The sequence below is a fragment of the Astyanax mexicanus genome, chromosome 17 (assembly GCF_023375975.1).
Source record: "Astyanax mexicanus isolate ESR-SI-001 chromosome 17, AstMex3_surface, whole genome shotgun sequence".
Classification (NCBI taxonomy): Eukaryota; Metazoa; Chordata; class Actinopteri; order Characiformes; family Acestrorhamphidae; genus Astyanax; species Astyanax mexicanus.
The window spans coordinates 25,666,889-25,688,349 of record NC_064424.1 but is presented as its reverse complement, the minus strand read 5'-3'; the positions used below and the strand labels follow the sequence as shown (position 1 = coordinate 25,688,349).

Below are 21,461 nucleotides of genomic sequence, written 5' to 3'. Positions count from 1 at the left end.
ACTCTGTCTTGTACTTACTGTTGCAGTGGGTTTGCAGCTCTGAAACATGCTACCAACACTTTCATGAGCTATATATTTTATTTTATTGCACTGGTGATGTGCATTCTATACTGTAGAGCTTGTAAACTTGTATGTGAACAATAAAACATGAAACCTCATGAACCTTATAGATCAGTGTGAAAGTGTTAGGTGTTTATTTTAGCACACATTTGACTTTAAACTAAATGTGCATTATAATTATTAATTTTGTATATGTTATGTAGGAATTATACAGATAATAGACTTAAGAGTTAAGTACGTATATTGCAGTTAAGTATATATTGTATATATTGAGGCCACAGTGGAAAGTTTAGATTCTGGATCAGCTGATGTCTGTTTGCAGTGTTTATTCCATATTGGTTAATATTGTTAATATGGTTGTGCATTTTATGGCATGTACCCTATTTAATAATATACAATATTAAACCATATTTAATATACAGCTCTGGAAAGAGAGACCACTTAAAAAAAAACAAATTGAAAAACCTCTGAATTATAATCAAGAGGAAGATGGATGATCACTATCATCAGACCACACTGAACTGCTTGAATTTTTGCACCAGGAGTAAAGCAGCATAAAGTAATCCAAAAGCAGTGTGTAAGACTGGTGGAGGAAAATATGCAAAGATGCAAGAAAACTGTTTTTAAAATACAGGGTTATTCCACCAAATTGGTTTCTGAACTTTTAAATCTTTATGAATATAAACTTGTTTTCTTTGCATTATTTGAGGTTTGAAAGCTCTGCATCTTTTTGTTATTTCAGCCATTTCTCATTTTCTGTAAATAAATGCTCTAAATTATAATATTTTTATTTGGAATTTGGAATAAATGTTGTCCGTAGTTTACAGAATAAAACAACAATGCTCATTTTACTCAAACATGTCCCTATAAATAGCAAAATCAGAGAAACTTATTCCAAAACTGAAATGGTCTTTTTTCAGAGCTGTATATATTGTATTAAACTGTTGTGTAATGTGTGAGAGAACAATGAAATGTCTGATGTTTTGTGTGGTTTTACAGGTTTCTGTTTGTTCTCCTGGGGCCCAAAGGAAAATCCAGATCCTACCATGAGATCGGCAGAGCAATTGCTACTCTTATGTCAGATGAGGTATGTGTGTGTGTGTTTGTGTGTTTGTGTAGTTTTGTCCAGTGTATAACCTAAAATTACCAAGATTGCCACCGCATCTGATTTTTTTGGGCCACTTTCACTTATTCTGTGAACATAGCTTTAAAAAAAAACAGGGTGTCTTAAGCCAGATAGCACTGCCAATGAACTTCTCTAGAAAACTGGAGGTGTTTGTGTGTTATGCGTAAGAGCAAGATCATGTAAGAGTAGGTGCAATAGTCGGTCTACTTTAGGTGTGTGTGTGTGTGTGTATGTTTAATTAGATTGTTGGTATCTAATAGATGAAAGGTCAGGGTAGTTGAGGAAGGCTAAAGAAAAGCCTTCTTAGAATCACACATATAGTTCCACAGAACACACACACACACAGGTTGCCAGTTCACAAACACACTCAAACACTTACATTACTTCTGTATAATTGGATCTCTTCAGCTGTATATCCTTTTTTACAATTTTAAAGAATAATCAGTAGGACATAAGAGCGAGGCAGCAGTCTATTATCCAAACAACAGACAGAGTTGTCTCCCACGCCCACCCATCAGACATTTACACCTCCAGGTGCAGGAAAAGGGCCACCTGCATCAGGAAGGATCCCACCCACCCAGCACACGCACTTTTTGTCCCACTCCCCTCAGGCCGGAGGCTGCGGAGCATTAAGTGCAAAACAACAAGACTCAGAAACAGCTTCATTCCGGAAGCTGTAAGACTCTTAAACTCCACTTAACAACACACTGCACTGACACCAAGGACAAATTACTGTTTACTGTTTACCAACATGGTCACTTTACTTGCACTGAGACACTTTATCTCCACTGCTCTAATTATCATGCTGCTATAGCACACTTGCACTCTGGACTTCATGTTGCTGAACCTTCTACTCTCTATTTATTTTTTTTATTCTTGGGATATTTATCTATCTATTTTGTATATTCTATTTCTTTTATTGTATTCTTTTTTTATCTATATATCTATTAATAACAGCTCTTTGGGTGTAAAACTGGATCGTGAGATCACAATTTCGTTCCACCTCATGTACCACATGTGATGCGAATGACAATAAAATCTCCTTGAATCCTTGAATCCTCCACAGAGGCCAAGCTCACTTGGGTTGCCAAGCCGACTAAACCTGCACAAACGAGTGCAAGACAAGTTAAAAATTAATAAATTAAGTAGCTAACCTGTTCAGGAGAAAAGTTGCCAGCTCGATGTCTTCTTGTCTGTCTGAGCTGGAAGTCTTCTCCATCTGCTTCCATGGATTATGTCCCGGTGTAGTGTTTTTAAACCTGGCAACCTCCAGGGTGGGAAATGCGTGTTGCGTGTTGGGGAATGAGCAGCACGTACTGCCTGTACAGTTCTAGTAATAAAATACTGGGTTAAGCTTGGCTGACAAAAGCTGATAGTGCTTTAACTTTACATTTTTCCTTATTATCTGATTATTTTATCATTTACTACTAAAATATATATTCCAAGCTGGTCCTGTAAATGAACATTATCATATTTTTGTGAATTTTCTTTCCTCAAAAGCACTGGCAGGTTATAACTTATCATTGCACCATTTAAGGTTACTGAACTTTGTACCATTTCAGGTTATTTCAGGTTATTCACTGGTTATTTATTGGACTTGAAGTGCCTAAATGTCAATAAAACTGGAAAAAAATTGGGGCTGTTGACCTTTTGACCGGTAGTGCATGTCATACCACAACTGAACAAACAACAAGCTGTTACTTAAGCAATAATACATGAGAGGGAGTGCTATAACGTGTAATATTGGCACTGCTGTGCTGCGGTCATAGATCAATATTACACATTATAGCACGGACCTTAAGTGTATTATTGCGATTATACCACAGTTCCATTATCACTGTTTATAGAAAGATTTTCAGCTAAAGAAGATGAGAAAATATGATCTGTTTGATTATAAACACTAGTTAAAATAGTTCCATAGCTCCTCTGTTTGTAGCTGAGCTGTTTGGCTTGTAAGCGCTGCATCATTGCTGGTAACCTCTCAGCCAATCACACTACAGGGTTGGAACTAACTGTGGTATAATTGTGCTTAACAAGTTAACAAGAAAGTTGACAAGAAAGGTCATCTATATAGCTTAACTTTGTTCGAACTATGTTTAAAAACCCAATCTCTAATACTGCTTTCTCTCCTGTGCCTCAGGTGTTCCATGACATTGCGTACAAGGCCAAGGATCGGGGAGACCTACTGGCTGGCATCGACGAGTTCCTAGACGAGGTTGTGGTTCTACCTCCAGGAGAGTGGGACCCAGACATTCGGATTGAACCCCCCAAATCGATACCATCTGCTGACAAACGGTACAGACTGCAGCTTAGATTTTAAAGATAATGCCTCTTACATGTCTAAACATCTATTTTGGTTACTATTTAATAGGTAAAATCCTAACAGTGGTCTGGAGATGAGTGGGCTTACTTGGTTGCTTGTAATGTGTTCTGTGTGCAGTAAGAACAACCTAGCCAGTGGAGGTGCAGATGGCTCCCAGATGAATGGAGATACTCCTCATGAGGGGGGTGGAGGAGGAGGTGGTGGGGGCCATGCAGTGGGTGACGAGCTCAAGTTCACTGGCAAGTAAGTGCTTACATGAGACAATCACTGTACACTAGTATTATGTATGTATTATGCTGTTTTAAAAGATCCAGTTGTACAGGTTTTACTACAGATCCCACTGTTCTGATTCAATGGAAAAATTTGCTTAACCCTCTTGTTAACCGGTTTTAAAGTTTGAAGATCTAGGAAATATAGTTAAAAGCATTTTTCAGTATGAAACTTCTTCTGCTTGCCTTAATTAGTATAATCAACGTGTAATATGAAAATGGTTTATCTCACATATTTGCAACCATAACCTGCAAAAACTAAAAAAACAAAATTGCAATGTTATGTTTTAATGTAATGTAAAACTGTTGTGTTTGGTATGTTGGTCTTTTAAAAGTAATAAAGTAGGGAAACTTTTTTTTTTTTTTTTTTTTTTTGAAAAATTTGTGAATTATCCTAATTGAACCATTACCTGTTAGAGTTAAGAAACACAGTTACACTGAATATTGATAGAATAATTAGCAATGGAGTTAGTAATGAAATATTCACACTGCTTGTTAGGATATTTTTGTTATCAGACATCTTTTGGATAATTAAACATGATCACCATTGCTGTCCCTGACAAATGGTCATAAAAGGGGGGTTAAAACAATGCAATGTATTGCATTGCATACAATATCACAGTATATTGCAATGTATGAAATTGTCACCCCTGTATTGTGATACATGTTGTGATACATGCCAATTCACAGTCACTACGCCAACTTAGGCAGCTAATTTTGCTCTTCTCTTTCTGTCTCTTCCCCACAGGTTTTGCGGTGGTCTTGTTTTGGACATTAAGCGAAAGCTGCCGTTTTTTGCCAGTGACTTCTATGACGCTCTCAACATCCAGTCCTTGTCAGCCATTTTGTTTATTTACCTTGGTACCGTCACCAATGCCATCACCTTTGGCGGGTTGCTAGGCGACGCTACAGACAACATGCAGGTACAAAAGATTATTGCTCATCTAATTAGTGTTAATTGTTTAATCAACTTTGGACGATGTAGGCCGCACTTTAGGAGTGGGTGCATGTGTGTGTGTGTGTGTGTGTGTGATCGTTGTCTCATCTCATTATGAGCCGATACTCAGAGACAGGTTGGCCCACATGTAGAGTTATCTCACTGATCTTGGAAACGCCATTCAAGACATTAGTCACCGTTCTCTGTATGTTATACAATAATGTATTAATTCAGTAGAAAACCATATATTTGAAAGCCTGCCTCACTATCTATTGGTTAGAAGGAATGTCTCTCACTAATTGCCCCTACACCAGGATAGACAATACACAAAAAGCTATAAAATGTCTTGCACAAGGAAAACCTTAAGTAATCAAGTGGAGGCTCATTCACAAGTCCTGTTCCGTGCTCAGAGAGTGTGTAGGAAACCCAATAATGACCTTCCACTGGGTATTTTTAGCCATATGAAAGCTTCCACTGGGATTCCTAGAGACTCGTGTCATAGTCTTTTTAGATGCTGATCTGGGATCAGCTTGTCTCTTTCAGTTGTGCCAGAGCATTCACACTCTTTTAGCACTGACTTGGGTTCATCAGCTCTGACTTTAATTTCACAAGAATTTCATGTTCATTCCCTCCAGGGCTTGAAATAGCAAGATTTTAAAGTTTGGCAGCACTTTTTATATTAAAAAGATACATTTTGTGTACAATAACCTTTTTATTTTAAACATATGAAAGTATAGGTTTTTTGTATTATAAAGAGAAAGTCTCAGGACTTCAAAACCTCTTTGCACAACTTGTAATTAAAACAAATAAAACTGTAGTTTAACTAATTCTGATTAATCACTGAAATATAAAGGATAACATCATAAATGTAATACCTTAATAGTTTACTACAAATTATTGTTTATTATTCAGTACAAGTTTTATTTTACAGATTTGTAGTTTTCTATTTAAACCCTGTGAAGTGTTATTTCATCTAAAATGTTGTTTTTTTTACAAAATATGCACAGTAGTAAAAACACAATGCAATACATACAAAATACAATACAGAATATACAGCTCTGAAAAAAAATAAAGAGATCACTTCAGTTTCTGAATCAGTTTCTCTGATTTAGCTATTTATAGGTTTAGTTTTGAGTAAAATGAACATTGTTGTTTCATTCTATAAACTACGGACAACATTTCTCCCAAATTCCAAATAAAAATATTGATATTGTCATTTAATCACAGTTTTCATGCATCTTGGCATGTTCTCCTTCACCAGTTTTACACACTGCTTTTGGATAACTTTATGCCACTTCTGGTGCAAAAATTCAAGCAGTTCAGCGTGGTTTGATGGCTTGTGATCATCCATCTTCCTCTTGATTTTAATGCAGAGGTTTTCAATTTGGTAAAATCAAAGAGACTCATCATTTTAAGAGGTCTCTTATTTTTTCAGACCTGTATACACATTACCTTACACTATACACTGAAATAACTAATTCTATTGAACAGAAAGTAGTATTGAGTCTCATGACCTTTTTCATGTCACATGGAAGCTAAAAAATGCTTTACTAACCTGCAGGCTTTATATATGAGGCCTCTTGCTTTGAATATGGATGTGATTTATCCAAAAGTGGCTTTAGTTCTAGTACATACAGATAAACCTCAGTGTTGTGTGCCACTGCAAAGAGTTTATTATTGTATGTTTGTAGCCAGACTAGAGTTAGTGTAGGATTTGACAACAGGCTGCACGCTGTAGAGTATAGTAAGAAAGAGCAAGTGAAGGAAGAAGTGCACATACACATACAGTAAGTGTGAGAGACAGTGATGGAGGGGGATTTGATGTGTATTTATAGCAGGTGTGCCTATGTGTGTGTGGTGTATATAGACATGTGCTAGAAAGGCTGTGCCTCATATTTAGATGTGCAGGTGCTCTATGTGGCACAAGCTAAGGAGGATCAGCTTCACTTTAAATAGAGTCGGATTACTAAGCAGACACACACTCACACACACACTCTCTCTCTCTCTTTCTCTCTCTCTCTCGCTCTCTCTATTGCGCCTTCAGGGAATCCCTCACCCAGCCTCTGGGCTGCTTACCCCAAATGCCAAGCTTAGAGCTCTAAAACAAAGGTCTCCTGTCTTCATAGACAGTGTAGACTTCTTTGAGCTTGAGAAGCCTGTACACTTTATTTATGTCTTAGACAACTAGACAACTTAGACAACATATGGACACAAATATTGGGAGATTTGTGTGTTTGCTTGTATTTTTTCTTTATTCTGCTTTTGCCTCTATTGTATTGGGAGGGGTTTCTATTAAATTTTAAAACACTGCTTTGAGGTCAGATTGTTCGATGATCATCACCCTACCTAAAAATGTCCAACTTATTGGGAACGTTGGTCCCCAACTCATTTCAAAAGTATTGGATTGGGCCTCATCGTTTAAAACTGATGGGCTTTATTCCCTTCTAGCCCATGCATTAGAAAAATTAGGCATAATGACAATAGATTCATGTTTATTTTTGCTCCAGAAAGTCCTATTCTGTTGGCAATACTCTGAAGGGACTAGACAAGCTGTGTGTGTGCACGTGCACATTTGTGTGACCAATGGGTGCACCTAAAGTAGTTCAATTCAGTCATTAAATTGTGTGTGCACAAACATTCCTGTGCTGTGCTGTGAGGGTGAAGACTAGTATGGTCTTTCTCCACGACACGTAAGAAAGTTCCACCTCGTCTTCTTAATTAAACTGCTTCTGACAAAACTGGAGTTTAACACGCTAACTGCTAATTCTGTTACATCAGCTAATACACTGTAAACCCACAATTAGTTTAAACAAAAAACAAAAACTAATTAAGTCTGATCTATGTAAAACTGGATATTTCCAAACATTACTCAACTATTTTAAATAAGAAGAACATTTGTGTGCACATTTATATTCAAATAGAGATTTTATTCAGTTAGCAGCTTCTCTTACATTGGCTTCTGGCACAATCTGTATGCATACTGGGTGTGCCAATTACGGCCAATTACCCAACTCACTGATTAGGACTTCCCCTATCACAAGTGATGCCCCAACACCAGTAGGGTGAAGACTGACACATGCCTCCTCCGATAAATCTGAGGACAGCCACCGCCTCTATTTAAACTGCTGCTTAAACAGCATTGCCGAGTAGTATCACAGTGCGCTCAGAGGAAAACACAAAGACTGGGTTCCGATACATCAGCTCACAGATACATCAGCTCCTCAGAACCTGATCTCACTGATGCTCTCTCGCTCTTGAATGAATGCAGTCAAATCCTCTCAAAGCAATGTTCTAAAATGCAGTGTAAAGTCATCCCAGAAGATTAGAAGCTGTTGCTGCATTAAGTGTGGATGAATTTGATTTCAAAAGCAACATCGGATAAGCAGGTGTCCACAAACTTTAGGACATTGTAGTTTCACGTGTAGAATGAAAACACTGACCTTCACAGCAGCGTCCCTCAAACACACGCTTGCATTTTTTCATTACTCATTTATTAAGACACCAGGCCACAGAGTTTACTGAAATTCTGAAAGGAGCCATCACCCGTCCACACGAAGGATTCTTCCCATAATGATGGAGTGAATGTGTAACTGGAGTAGTGCCACAGTTAAATGCACATACAAATGAGGCATGAAGAAGAAAGACAACTCGTGCTGTGGAATCCCAGCGGCCTCATAGCAAAGACGAGCTAATCTAAAAACAGCCAATCAGCCAGTGGCCACAATGTCAAACCACTCACATAAATTTCCTTATGAATTTTAGGCTTGTGTCTGAGGTTTGACGTAAGCTTGTTGGAGATCAATTTCTGGCTATTATCACGGTGTAAATATATCTTTCTTCTATCTGTTCTATTATATCAGCTTCACTCAGCATATCATCACTGTCCATTGAAAAACAATTATCTTCTTTTTTGTTAATGTTTTGTTTACTACTGTTTGTTAAATTTGAACACAAAATTTTGTTACAAAACATGTGTCAAATTTCTTGGTGAATGGACCAATAGAAACATCTCCCCAATTACCTGAAATAAACTCTTTTTACAGTTTTTTTTTCTCTCTTATCTAAAGTTACTGTTTTGGAGATACATGTTTTTCATCAACAATATATGCACTCTTTGTAGTTATATAATGTATAGAGCATAAAATATTGGTGGATCTGCTGCCACTACAAAACAAAATAATACCTTTTCCAGGGATGCATTTTGCATGGTAAAGATTTCAGACCTCAAAATAACTTTATGCCACTCCTGGTGCAAAAATTCATGCAGTTCATTTTGGTTTGATGGCTTGTGATCATCCATCTTCATCTTAATTATATTCCAGAGGGTTTCAATTTTGTAAAAGCAAAGAAACTCATCATTTTTAAGTGGTCTTTTATTTTTTTTCCAGAGATGTATTTGTCTTTGTCTTTGTCTTATGTGTTCATATGTCCTGACCTGTCTGTCTGTCTGTCTGTCTGTCTGTAGGGCGTGTTGGAAAGTTTCGTTGGAACGGCGTTGGCGGGTGCAGTGTTCTGTCTGTTGGCTGGTCAGCCTCTCACCATCCTCAGCAGCACCGGACCAGTGCTTGTGTTTGAGCGTCTGCTCTTTAACTTCAGCAAGTGAGTGGCACTAACACACACACACACACACATACATACACACACACACTCCTAATACCGAAGTCAGCCAAGGACAGTGTTATGATAAAGTATCCAGGGCTACTTTCTCTGTCTCTGTTTCTCTCACGCTATCTGCTTTTCTCTCTGTCTATCTCTGGCTCTGTTTTTCTCCCTCTATCTGCTTCTCTGTTTGTCTATCAGGTTTCAGGCGTGTGTATGCATGTGTGTTTGTGTTCCATTATGAATAATTGAGGCATTTCATGTGTGTTTCCAATACTTTGAGACAATGAGCAAGTTTACATGGACCTCCATAACTGGAGTACAGCAGTTATCTCATTATTATATAAGCATACTTTGTTTCCTTAGATCAGATTAAGGTCTGAATTTCGAGCAGGATTTTTAGCTCAGTGATGGTATTTCTGAGTGCTTCTACACTCTTAACCTCACAGTTTGTATGTGTGAAAACAGATGTGGCACGGGAAAGAAGCCAGCAGCGTGTGACACAGCAACTGCGAGAAAACACTTTCAGAGCAACTCTAAAAACGGAAGGATTTAAATAATCTTATCTTCTTGTTTCTGCTTTCCTTGTAGCTCATTTTATTATAACCCTAACAACAATAATACTTTTTTGTCTTTGTAATACTTTTAATCTTTGTATTAATCATTTGATTAATTGAAATGAAACTACACTTTTAGTAAATAGAAATAGTGTCAAAGATCCTATTAAATAGCAGAAGTTATTATGGATCATTACGGATACTTTACTTTAAATGTACCAAGTAGTCATTCAATGAGGAAAAAAAGATGCATCGACAATCGTTTTATAATCACATCACAGATTTGTGAGATTCTAACTGGTTGTTTGGGGTCTGTTTCAGGGATAACGATCTTGACTATCTGGAGTTCCGGTTATGGATCGGCCTGTGGTCGGGCTTCCTGTGTCTGGTCTTGGTTGCCACAGACGCGAGTTTCCTGGTGCAGTATTTCACTCGCTTCACAGAGGAAGGCTTTTCAGCCCTCATTAGCTTCATCTTCATCTATGACTCCTTTAAGAAGATGCTGAAACTTGCACATCACCACCCCATCAACAGCCACTATGACCTGGACCTCGTCACACATTACAACTGCCACTGCACTCCTCCAGAAGGTATTATAAGAGTGTGTGTATGTGCGTCCCTGTCTGGATACTGTATATTTGTATATTGTATATTTGTGTTGGACACGGGACATTGATTTGTATTATTAAATATTGCAGCATTTTGAAGTGACAGTGTTATGCTATTTATCACTCCTATCACTACTTGGTTTGTTTCTTATGTATAATTAGGGTTGCCACCTTTCTGAAATGAAAATAAGGGATGCCCACCAAGTATATTATATTTATATATGGACATTTTTGGAAATAAAGAACAAATCAGTTATCATATTGGTTCAATAAAGGACTCAACATTAAATTGCCAAATAAAAGACATTCTGTATCTTACAGATTGGGTGGCAACCGTATGTATAATTATTCCATTTGCAATAAAATAAATGTTGATCATGAATAAATTGTTTATTGTGGTATTTTTGCATTGATTTAGTGTTTTTTGTTTTTGTTTCTTTGAACAGGTAACAGTTCTGTCCTGGATGAAAAAATAGAAGCACTAATCAACTCTACTGGACAGGTGTGTACAACTATAGTGGGCAAAACATAAAGGAACATAAACAGTTTAAAAATAAAATAGGCTAATGTCGCTAACAAAGACTGTCACCAATCTAATCTTAGTAAGCACAAATAAATAATAAATAAATAATTGGTGGTTCCATTACACAACCAATATTGAGGCACATTCTGTTATTTAACTGAGATTTTTTACTTATTAAAATTATTTAATGCGTTTTTCACAGTAAGTAACCAGAAAAATCATGTGTATCCAATATCTGTGTAACACTGGAGCAGTAAAACATTAACCCACTGTTGATAAGTGATAGTGTGACTTCCGACTAGGGTTGTGCCATATCGTATCATACACAATAATATCACCAACATTTTTGAATATCGTAAACGATATTAGACGATATTAGACGATATTAGATTGAAATATCAGGCCATATCAGGTTACTGTGTTTTGCTGTTTTTAGAAAAAGAAAAAATTCACACCATTCTCATTTCCCATTATATATCTTCTAGGGACAGATTATAACTGTCCGGTATCATTTATTTTACTTTAATCCTGGATATATGGATATATGTGGTGTGCTTTATTATTAGTATCGTGACATACTGGATCATTGACTTCTGTTACAAATCTGCTAAAATTATCATATGTAATAATAAAATTAAATCTTTATTTTGCTGCAGTAGTGTAGTCTTGAAATAATTTTTTTAATTCAGTGTTTTGTCATATCGCCAATAGAATCATTATCGCGAAAGTACCATTAAATATTTTGATATTATTTTAGGACCATATCACGCACCCATACTTCCAACCAAAAATAAATTTTGGGTTGTTCCATGACCCGATTTTTATGTTTTATATTATTTTGATTCAGTGTCATGCAGGTTTTCATTAATTACTGAACTGAGTATTACATTTACTGAGTGTAAATGTAAATTAATGTTCATTATTAATGAGTGTTGATATCGTTATGCATGTATGTGTGTGGGTGTTTTTCTCCTGAAGCACTGGAATGCTACCTGGGCATCACTGTCACGGTCGGAGTGTTTGGAGTGGGGAGGAGTTCTGAAAGGCGGAGCTTGTGACTTTGTTCCAGACATCACATTGATGTCATTCATCCTGTTCCTGGGCACCTACACCTGCTCCATGGGCTTAAAGAAGTTCAAAACTAGCAGATTCTTCCCTACCATGGTACACACACACACACCTCCCATTACAACATACACTCTATGTCTAATTGTATAAAATGCATTTATCTACCTTAAGTTACAACCATTTCTGACACAGATGGGCATGCACACAGCTTGTCTAGTTCCTGTAGAAAAGTATTTCCAAGAGTATAAGGGCCCTACTTTAGTGATCTATAGATGATCTGATTTATATATGGTGTGTCAGTGTGTCTTGGCTATCATAAAGACTCAAAAATACACATTGCCCATATCTAAAACAGACAAAAGGCATGTACTAATTCTCTTATGCAATTATGCATTATGCAATTATGTTTTTGACGTAACATGAAATAAACCAATCATTGTGTCATTTCCCATTCCCTTTAAGAATCAGGTGCTCTCTGACTTCGGCAGATTTCTATTTTAACAGCACAGCGCTTCTGTACTTCTCAGCAGAGAAAATTGACCTCACGCTAAGAAAATGCATGAGCAGCTCATTTAAAGGAACAGCAATGTTATTTAATTTTGTATTCTGTTTATTGTTCATGCCAAGATAGCAATACACCAAAAATCTACCTGAACACACCGCATTTCCAGACCACCATACCAATCGACGTAGATACACAGCTCTGGGACCACCTAAAAATGATGAGTTTCTTTCATTTTGCCAAATTTAACCTTTGGAATATGATCAAGAGAAAGATGCATGATCACAAGACATCAAACCAAGCTAAACTGCTTGAATTTTTGCACCAGGAGTGGCATAAAGTTATCCAAAAGCAGTGTGTATGACTGATGGAGGAGAACATGCCAAGATGCATGAAAATCTGATTTAAAAAACAAAATATTCCACCAAATATTGATTTCTAAACTCTTAAAACTTTATAAATATGAACTTGTTTTCTTTGCATTATTTGAGAGGTCTGAAAGCTCTGCATCTTTTTTATTATTTCAGCCATTTCTCATTTTCTGCAAATAAATGCTCTACAAATGCAGGATACACTCTCCTTTATTACCCTTGATTTGAGAAGAAACAATGAACAAGCAGGTGTCCCAGTTCTTTTGTTCTTATTGTGTACATAAAGAGAAACGCACATGGATATGTGCCAATGATCAGAGTGAAAATAAAAGAGAGATAAAAGATATACTGTATTCGAGTAATACCTACCTGAGAGCACACACACACACACAGAGGTGCTGAGCTCAGATCTAAAAAGTTTCAGTCTTTCTGTTAACCCTAGACTTGGCTTTGGCAGTGTAGGTGGAAAATACCCATTGGTAAATCCTGCCAAATATGTAATATGTGTGTTAATACTAGCACTCATTAAAAGCTCATTAATCTCCATTTGCTTCTAGCCCTGCAGTTATGCCTGATCCTTGATGGCATGTCTGCAGCATGTGGAATTCATAGCTGATAGATGGAATGGTTGTACTGATGTATTTATACCTCCCTTTTAAACAAATTAATGAATTTTGCCTCCAAAACAAACATTAATCAAATTCAATAAAAGATATTGAACAGATATTATGCTTAAATGTTTATTTTATATAGTTATAATAATAATATTTTTATCAATCACAAAGGCAGGCACTGATAAGTGTCAAAAGATTATGACCACCCAACTAATATGTAGTTGGTACTCTCTGTAACACCACGTGTCAGATCTGTCTATTTTCAGGCCTTCAAATAAAAATAGCAAAGATGCTTACGAATATATCCACACCAGTTGGTGTGGTGGTGTCAAAATTAGGTGTACAGTGGGAAACACAGGTGCGCCATTGACTGATTTGAACCCTAACAACAGGCAGACTTTTTTTAGCACATAAAAACTCGCAGCAGTGTGCAGACCCGACTTTTACATTAACAATCAATAGAATTCAAAATCAAATAATAATGCTGTTCCTGTAAATTACCTGCTGAGAAGCACAGAGGCGCTGCACCTTTAAAATTGCAATGCGCCAAAGTCAAAGAGGACCTGGATCTTAAAGGGAATTGCAAGTGACACACTGATTGGTTTGTTTCATGATTAATTAAGACAGTTGGTTCATGCCTTTTGTGCATTCTGAGCCACACAAGCTGTACTTTTCCTGCTGTTGCAATAGCAAAGACACACTGACATGCTGCAGAGTGCGTGGATAATGACTCACCTATAGATCACTTAAATAGAGCCTTCTGACTGCTCTGCAGCTACACAGCCCCGTACAAAGCAGGGTGTGATGCCTATTCTGACATGTTACATCTATACATATAAAATGTATAAACTTGAGCTGCAGTTTTGGCTTATATGCTCATATGTGTAATAGACTGTACTGGTAAATAGATAAACATTTATTTTGTTGTAACAGATTGAACAAGTGATTGATTAATTGTTGTAATCATTGTTTAACTGTAGGTACGTAAGCTGATCAGTGACTTTGCCATCATTCTGGCCATCCTGATATTCTGTGGGATTGACGCGCTTGTCGGAGTGGACACTCCAAAACTGCTTGTGCCAAGTGAATTTAAGGTGAGGTTTGTGAGTGTAAGAGTGAAAGTGTGTGTGTGTGAGAATAAATGTGTGTTGAATGCTTTCATTTTTTGTCTTCAGTCATCTCTCTGTTAATGTCTTTACTTGTCTAATTCTGCATATTGTGTAGATTATTACCCCTGAATGCCTAAAACGCACACACAAACACATGCACACTGCATCAAATGACACTGTGATCATGGAAGCTTTTAGAGAAATACTAGGTCAATTCACAGGCACACACACACGATGAGAGAGAGAAAGAGAGAGATCTTTGTTCCACAATTCTCTGAGAGAACTCTTGTGTTAGATGAATTTAATTAGCCCCAGGCTGAGCTTCTCTTTCAATTTCTTATCATTGCTATGAGCACAGTGTTGATGTGTGTGTGTGTGTGTGTCCTTTGCAGCCAACCAGTCCAAACCGTGGCTGGTTTGTGCCCCCTTTCGGCGGAAATCCCTGGTGGGTCTACCTGGCCTCCTCTATACCTGCTCTCCTCGTCACCATCCTCATCTTCATGGATCAGCAAATCACTGCTGTTATTGTCAACAGGAAGGAACATAAACTGAAGGTGGGTATCTGTGTGTGTGAGTGTGTGTCTTTGTGTGTTTATTAAAACATCAGTCTATGCCCAAAATTGTTCTGTGAGGACTAGTACCAAAGAGTATACTGTATATAAGGTACACCAAAGTTCAAAGCAGTTCCACTGCTTTATTTAAGTCAGTATGACAAAAAAGTGTCTCAGGTCCTGCCTGCATGATTTTTGCAGCATCCATTTAACCCCACCCCCCGTCTCCTGGGGCAACCATAGCATCAGAACAGCGAATCCTGGAAACCAACTCCAAACAAATCCACTATTCCCAAATTAAAAACACTCCTGACTCAAAACCCCACCCCACATCACAAAATGACCACAGATTAACTACGCTCAGCAAACAGGGGTAAATCATTGCTAAATTGTGGTTGCTAGGATTTACTTGTTGAATAGAACTAGCATGTGTGTTGTCTATGTAAAAGGTGAATTAGCCTCTTATTCACTCCTGAGCAAAACCATGTGATGCAGTCCCTTAAGAGATCTTTACATTCAATCTGCATCTCTTACACTCTCTCCACATACACACCATAAAGCTTGAACACAAATGTATTAAAATTCAAATTAAGTAATTAAATTGAAGGAAAATTGGATTCTTCAAATTCACCCAAGTATATTTTGAGTTAAAGCAGCATCGTCTTAGAATTGGCATCACCCTACAATCGGGAAATGTAATTTCTGCTTTGAGCCAGCCATACAAGACAAGCTGAGCAATATAGATGCATCATCTAGGGTGAAGGAATCAAGTGGACCGAGGCAATAGACATAGTCGATTGTTTGCTAAAAATGAACTGAACAGGAAGGCAGTGATTGTACTAATGTAGCCCTCTGTATTTCTCTGCTATCAACTGGTACATTTGTATCAAGTCTGTTCAAAGCATTTTCTAGTGCCCAAGTAATAACACACAGTGTCATTTCCCAGCATGTGACTACACTTTTTTGGCCTTAATGACCAGAAAAATGGCATCTACATTATAGAAGAATATACAATACAAGAATACAAGTAGTTTTATTGTAGATACTGCACATGTACAAGACATACAGAGGATTGAAATTACGGTACTCTTCTTCCCAAAGTTACAACAAGATACAGCAAGTATAAATATAAAAAATGAGAGACACTAACTGTACAGTACAGGTTGTCACAGATATACGTGACATACGTGAGACACAAGACAATAGTGCAATAGTGAGGGGGGGGGGGGGGGGGCATTAAAGAGAGATTGACAGTACCATTATAAACTGAACCCGTAAAAACATTAGTGAAATTTAGTGGTATTAAAGCTTAAGGCTGGTAGAGTGAAAGATATTATAGACAGTAGAAAAAAAAGGAGCCAGTTTGTATTCTACTGACTAACGTGACCTCTGTCTAATTTGTCCTTTAATGAAGTAAATAAATTAATGGGTTAATAAACAGAAAGTAATAATAAATACAATTTTATTTGAATAAATAAAAAGAAGGGAGTATCATACTCATCCGTATGTTTGTGTGTGTGTGTGTGTGTGTGTGTATTGAATGCAGAAAGGAGCAGGTTATCACCTGGACCTGTTCTGGGTGGCTGTCCTGTTAATTTTGTGTTCGTTTATGGGCTTGCCCTGGTACGTTGCTGCCACTGTTATCTCCATTGCACACATCGACTCACTCAAAATGGAGACGGAGACATCAGCACCCGGGGAGCAGCCCAAATTCCTGGGAGTCAGGTACGAGGAGGAGGGATGGAAAGAGATAGTATTATAATCGTTTCGCTTTTAACAGGAGTACACAGAAATGTTTGGGCCTAATTAAAAGATAACATGGCTGAAAGTGCTAGAATATAAACATAATCATCACTCATATTAAGTGCTCACAGAAGTTTAGTTTGAAAATACTAAAAAACACCTCATAATTTATACTGGAAAAACTCCATAACACATTATAACAGGTGCTCATAAACATAAATACAGTAGAAGAAAGAAGTAGAGATCTTGTTGAGTTAGTCTAAAATACATAGCTTAGTTCCAGTTTTATTTTACCAAACCAGGTGTTGATATGATGTGCTAAATATAAATAAATGCAGCTGTTTATACCCCTGAACCACCACTGCAACCATAAGGTTATACGAGATGGCACCCTAGTTTAATGAATACAGTCATGATATAGTATAATATCAGTGATTGAAAGAGTAAATACGTACACACACTGCCCATACATGAAGCAGGAGACTAAACCTTTGCACAGTACTGTAAATACACACTCTCATGCCACATTTCATGGGGAAGAAACTAGTATAATGTCCAATGGCTTTTGCCATGTACATGCAACAGAAGAGGAATGTCCTATCGTCCATCTATCGTGCAATATCAGGCCTTACTCAAACTCTTAGTGCCCTAACATGAGCAAGCTGTCCTGTGTTCAGTCTCACTCACGAGTTAACACCTCAGTATGTATACAGGTCATAATTAATTTAATGAATTAACATACTAATGTGAGTGTATAGTCAATGTTTTGGCAGTTTAATCTATTCCTATAGGTGTGCATATCTAAACTAAATGTCTGTTTCTCTGGTTTCAGGGAGCAGAGAGTGACTGGAGTAACTGTCTTCCTCCTGACTGGTCTTTCTGTCTTTATGGCTCCCATTTTGAAGGTAAGACACAAATAGAGACACAAATATATACATGTGGCTTGCCACTAGGGATAGGGGTGTGACCACTGTAGGCTGGTAGTCAGGAAATAGCAGAGAGAGAAAGAGAGAGAGAGACAAACACAAGGATTCAGTGAACTCAAAACATACCTTTATTTAATAATGTTGGCCTTTGCCACTCCAAAAAAGTTTTAATTCATCAGCATGATCACGTTTTAAATCAGTCCCAGCTCCCACAGCTTTCTATTTGCATTGAGTCCTCTCCCTAGTGTGGGCTGAGGCGGCCTTTAAATGTGCCCAGCTGGGCTAATTAGTCTGTTTCACTTTTCTTTTCCTTTTCTTTTTTATTAATAATTGAATTCCTAAAATCCTATTTTTTTCCATTTTCTCCCCAATTTACACGACCAATTACCCAACACACTCATTAGGACTCCCCATATCACTAGTGATGCCCCAACACAAGGAGAGTGAAGACTAGCACATGCCTGCTCTGATACATGTGAGGTTAGCCACCGCTTCTTTTCCAACTTCTGCTGATGCAGCATTGCCATGTAGCATCACAGCGCACTGTGTGTGTAAAAACAGCGGAGGAAAGCGCAGCAACTCAGTTTTTATACATCAGCTCACAGATGCCCTGTGCAAGTTAGATCCCTGTATATATATCAAATTATCCTCTCCACACCAGCTCCAGAAGACTGCCCACTAGTGGCCACATTCTCACCACACATGAAACAGCACATGAACGGTTCACTGAACTCCACAGTGGAAAATGCAACCCTAAACGTTTGCCAGGATCAGGCTTAGGACACTGCACGAGTGCCAGACATGAGGACAAGCTTTGGGGCATTACCACACCTGATTAAGGCGTTCCTGTAACCTCTGATCTAAAAAATGATCCAGCACAGCGTGTTCTGCGTTTAAATCAGTCAGGCTTAAAGTTCATTCACTGGACTCAGGTGTATCCAGGCGGAGTGACCGACTAGATAACCAGCAGATTTATGGGGTTTTTTTTTTTAAACAGAAAGCATAAAACTTTGACATGTTTTTATTTTTGCCCAGAGTTATGAACAACCTAAACTTTGCAAAGTCAAAGTATTAGATCTTGAATAGCAAATCAGGCCTAAAACAAACAACTGTTTGATAACAACTGTTATCATCAACTGCCATCTGAATCAAGTTCCTGTTGAAACATTCTTTAACTCTTTAAAGCTTTTACTAACTAAGCAACTGCCTAAATACCTGTAAACAAAAATAATCGATTCCTGCAAGGTATAAGAAGCTGAGGAGAAGAGATTTTACAGTGCAGTCCCCTATAAAGAGATGTCAGTTCAGGGAAACTGTGATCTGGAAGATGCTCTGATACTCTGCTTTATTATATTATATGTATAGGTGGGTAAAGAGACCTTATCCTATATTCATCCAACAGTGCTGTTATTGTAATTAAATGAGAGTATGATGATAAGTGTTCTACTATTGAGGATTCTAGTCAGTTTTTTAGATTCACTATGAGTATGATTATCATTTTATCAAAAAGTAAAACATACAATTACAAGATTTTAGTATGATAGCAACAGGGGAAAAAATAATCTACTTTGTTTTATACATTCAGGAGTTGAAAATTGGCCCCCGATCATCTCTCGTGACTTTAATGACCTTGGCAAAGAGGCCCACAGTGTTTTTTTTTTAGGTCAGACCTGATTGCAGTTGGCTGACGCAGCTGTGATGAACTGAACTGTGCTGAACTGTGGGTCTGTCATCGCGTTATCATTTTGGTTGATCGGATATGAGATTTGATTTGAATTTTGAAAGAAACAGGGACAGTACTATATCAGTATTAATCAACATGATTATTTCATAATGTAAATGTGTCAGGTTTAGCCAAATGTCTAATTTTCATCTGCAGCCCTTGAATGAAAGATACAAGGTGGTGTAAACCTGTCTGGGGAAAATGCTATGTTTACATTTACGTTTATGTGTTTGTGTGTCTGAATATGTGTGTGTATGTGTGTGTAAAACTAGTTTGTGGAGCTGGGCTTTGTGTATTTTTCCATGGCTCATAAGAGCATTGCTGACTTCTGCCCTTTTCTGACATTTGATCATCCTATCTGTTGTAATGTCAGTGATTGTGTAATGCTCCATAGTGGGATGTCTGTGGTGAGCAGGTTGCAGTCATACAGTTTCACAAACCACTGATTTTCCAACGCATGTAGTTTTGTTTGTTTTGCTGTAATTGTTTGTATTTTTGTGTATTTTATATGTATATTATTAATTACGCCCCTTTCCTTCCTCTAGTTCATTCCTATGCCTGTGCTGTATGGCGTCTTCCTATATATGGGTGTGGCCTCTTTGAATGGAGTGCAGGTGAGTCTGCTTCAGTTTGTACCCGTAGGTGTTGTATTGCTGCATACACATTTTCAAAAATACAACAGACACACACGTAAACACACATAAACTAATTTTTTAATTAATATTACACCCTGTGCTTCTTGTTATTTATTGCCTGTTTGCAAAATATGCACTTGTAATTAGCTGACATATTTATAGTTATGCATTATAGTGTATTAAATAATCAGTCTGTGTGTGTGTGTAGTTCATGGATCGTTTGAAGCTCTTGCTGATGCCAGCAAAACACCAGCCAGATCTCATCTATCTGAGACACGTCCCTCTCCGCCGGGTTCACCTCTTTACCTTCGTACAGGTGTGTAACTACTTCATGGTAGACGTCATTCCATTTTCCAAGTTAATTAATTTTAATAATTTTAATTTTAATAATTTTCAATAATTTGATGGTTGTCTGCACCCATTGAAACAATTAGGATAAAATCAAAGGGAAGGATGTATCAAATTCAGAGATCAAAGGCAAAAGAATCATTCCAGACAACACAGTTCTACGGCTCCACAGCTCAGTGCAAGAAAGCATTATACCTCTTTACCCAATTTCTGGTATTAGATATGCTACTATTAGGGTCATGTTTATCTGATTCAGAGAGTCATATTTTATTAGTAGTACTTCTCTACAGGAACTAGACAAGCTGTGTGTGTGCATTTGCACATCGGTGTCAGCAATGGGTCCAACTTAAAGTAGTAGTAGTAAAGTAGTACCATATTTCTCGCACTATTAGGCACACTTAAATTCCTTTAATTTTCAAAAAAACATCAGTGCGCCTTTTAATCTAATGTCCCTTATGTATGAATTTTACCAGTTAGGATATAAGGAGCAGTAAATCCACCTCGCTGAAGTACAGAGTTATACAGGAGTTTTACTTTAGTTCTCCAGCACCAGGGCTGGAGTAGCATTAGCATTAGCCGCTAACCGTTATTTACCCATTCAGAGGTGAGTACTATTGGCCTGTACCCTGCTGCCAACCCCGGCTAGCACTGCTAGAGCAGCTTTAGCATTAGCCACTAACAGCGCTAGCTGAGTATATCGGCCTGCGCGTTTATCATGTTAAAACAAGCTATGTGGTGATGAACTGCTAGCTAATATTGCCCTGGCTTACCGGAGCACTCAGGGTTCTTCAGTGTAGCCCCTTGGGTGGCATAAGTTGTTAACTGTTAGCAGTTATCCGCTAATGCTAATGCACCAGCCTTAGTGCTGG

The 21,461-nt window shown here is 37.7% G+C and overlaps 2 protein-coding genes across 12 annotated transcripts in view; one reads left to right on the top strand and one right to left on the bottom strand.

Annotated features, from left to right (window-relative positions):
* Nucleotides 1-21,461, bottom strand: part of rpl35 (ribosomal protein L35) — a 657,733-nt gene that overhangs the window by 137,252 nt on the left and 499,020 nt on the right. The window lies entirely within an intron of this gene.
* The window catches only part of slc4a4b (solute carrier family 4 member 4b), a 77,984-nt gene that overhangs the window by 49,836 nt on the left and 6,687 nt on the right, over nt 1-21,461 (top strand). For all 4 annotated transcript variants that reach the window (XM_007233979.4, XM_007233980.4, XM_007233981.4 and 1 more), the window contains 14 exons: nt 1,060-1,147; nt 3,327-3,481; nt 3,627-3,752; nt 4,527-4,701; nt 9,181-9,314; nt 10,193-10,461; nt 10,926-10,981; nt 11,981-12,166; nt 14,538-14,651; nt 15,059-15,220; nt 16,764-16,942; nt 17,793-17,865; nt 20,155-20,223; nt 20,453-20,560. In XM_007233979.4, coding sequence (XP_007234041.2) covers nt 1,060-1,147; nt 3,327-3,481; nt 3,627-3,752; nt 4,527-4,701; nt 9,181-9,314; nt 10,193-10,461; nt 10,926-10,981; nt 11,981-12,166; nt 14,538-14,651; nt 15,059-15,220; nt 16,764-16,942; nt 17,793-17,865; nt 20,155-20,223; nt 20,453-20,560 — 1,894 coding nt within the window. The remainder of the gene's footprint in view (nt 1-1,059; nt 1,148-3,326; nt 3,482-3,626; nt 3,753-4,526; nt 4,702-9,180; nt 9,315-10,192; nt 10,462-10,925; nt 10,982-11,980; nt 12,167-14,537; nt 14,652-15,058; nt 15,221-16,763; nt 16,943-17,792; nt 17,866-20,154; nt 20,224-20,452; nt 20,561-21,461) is intronic.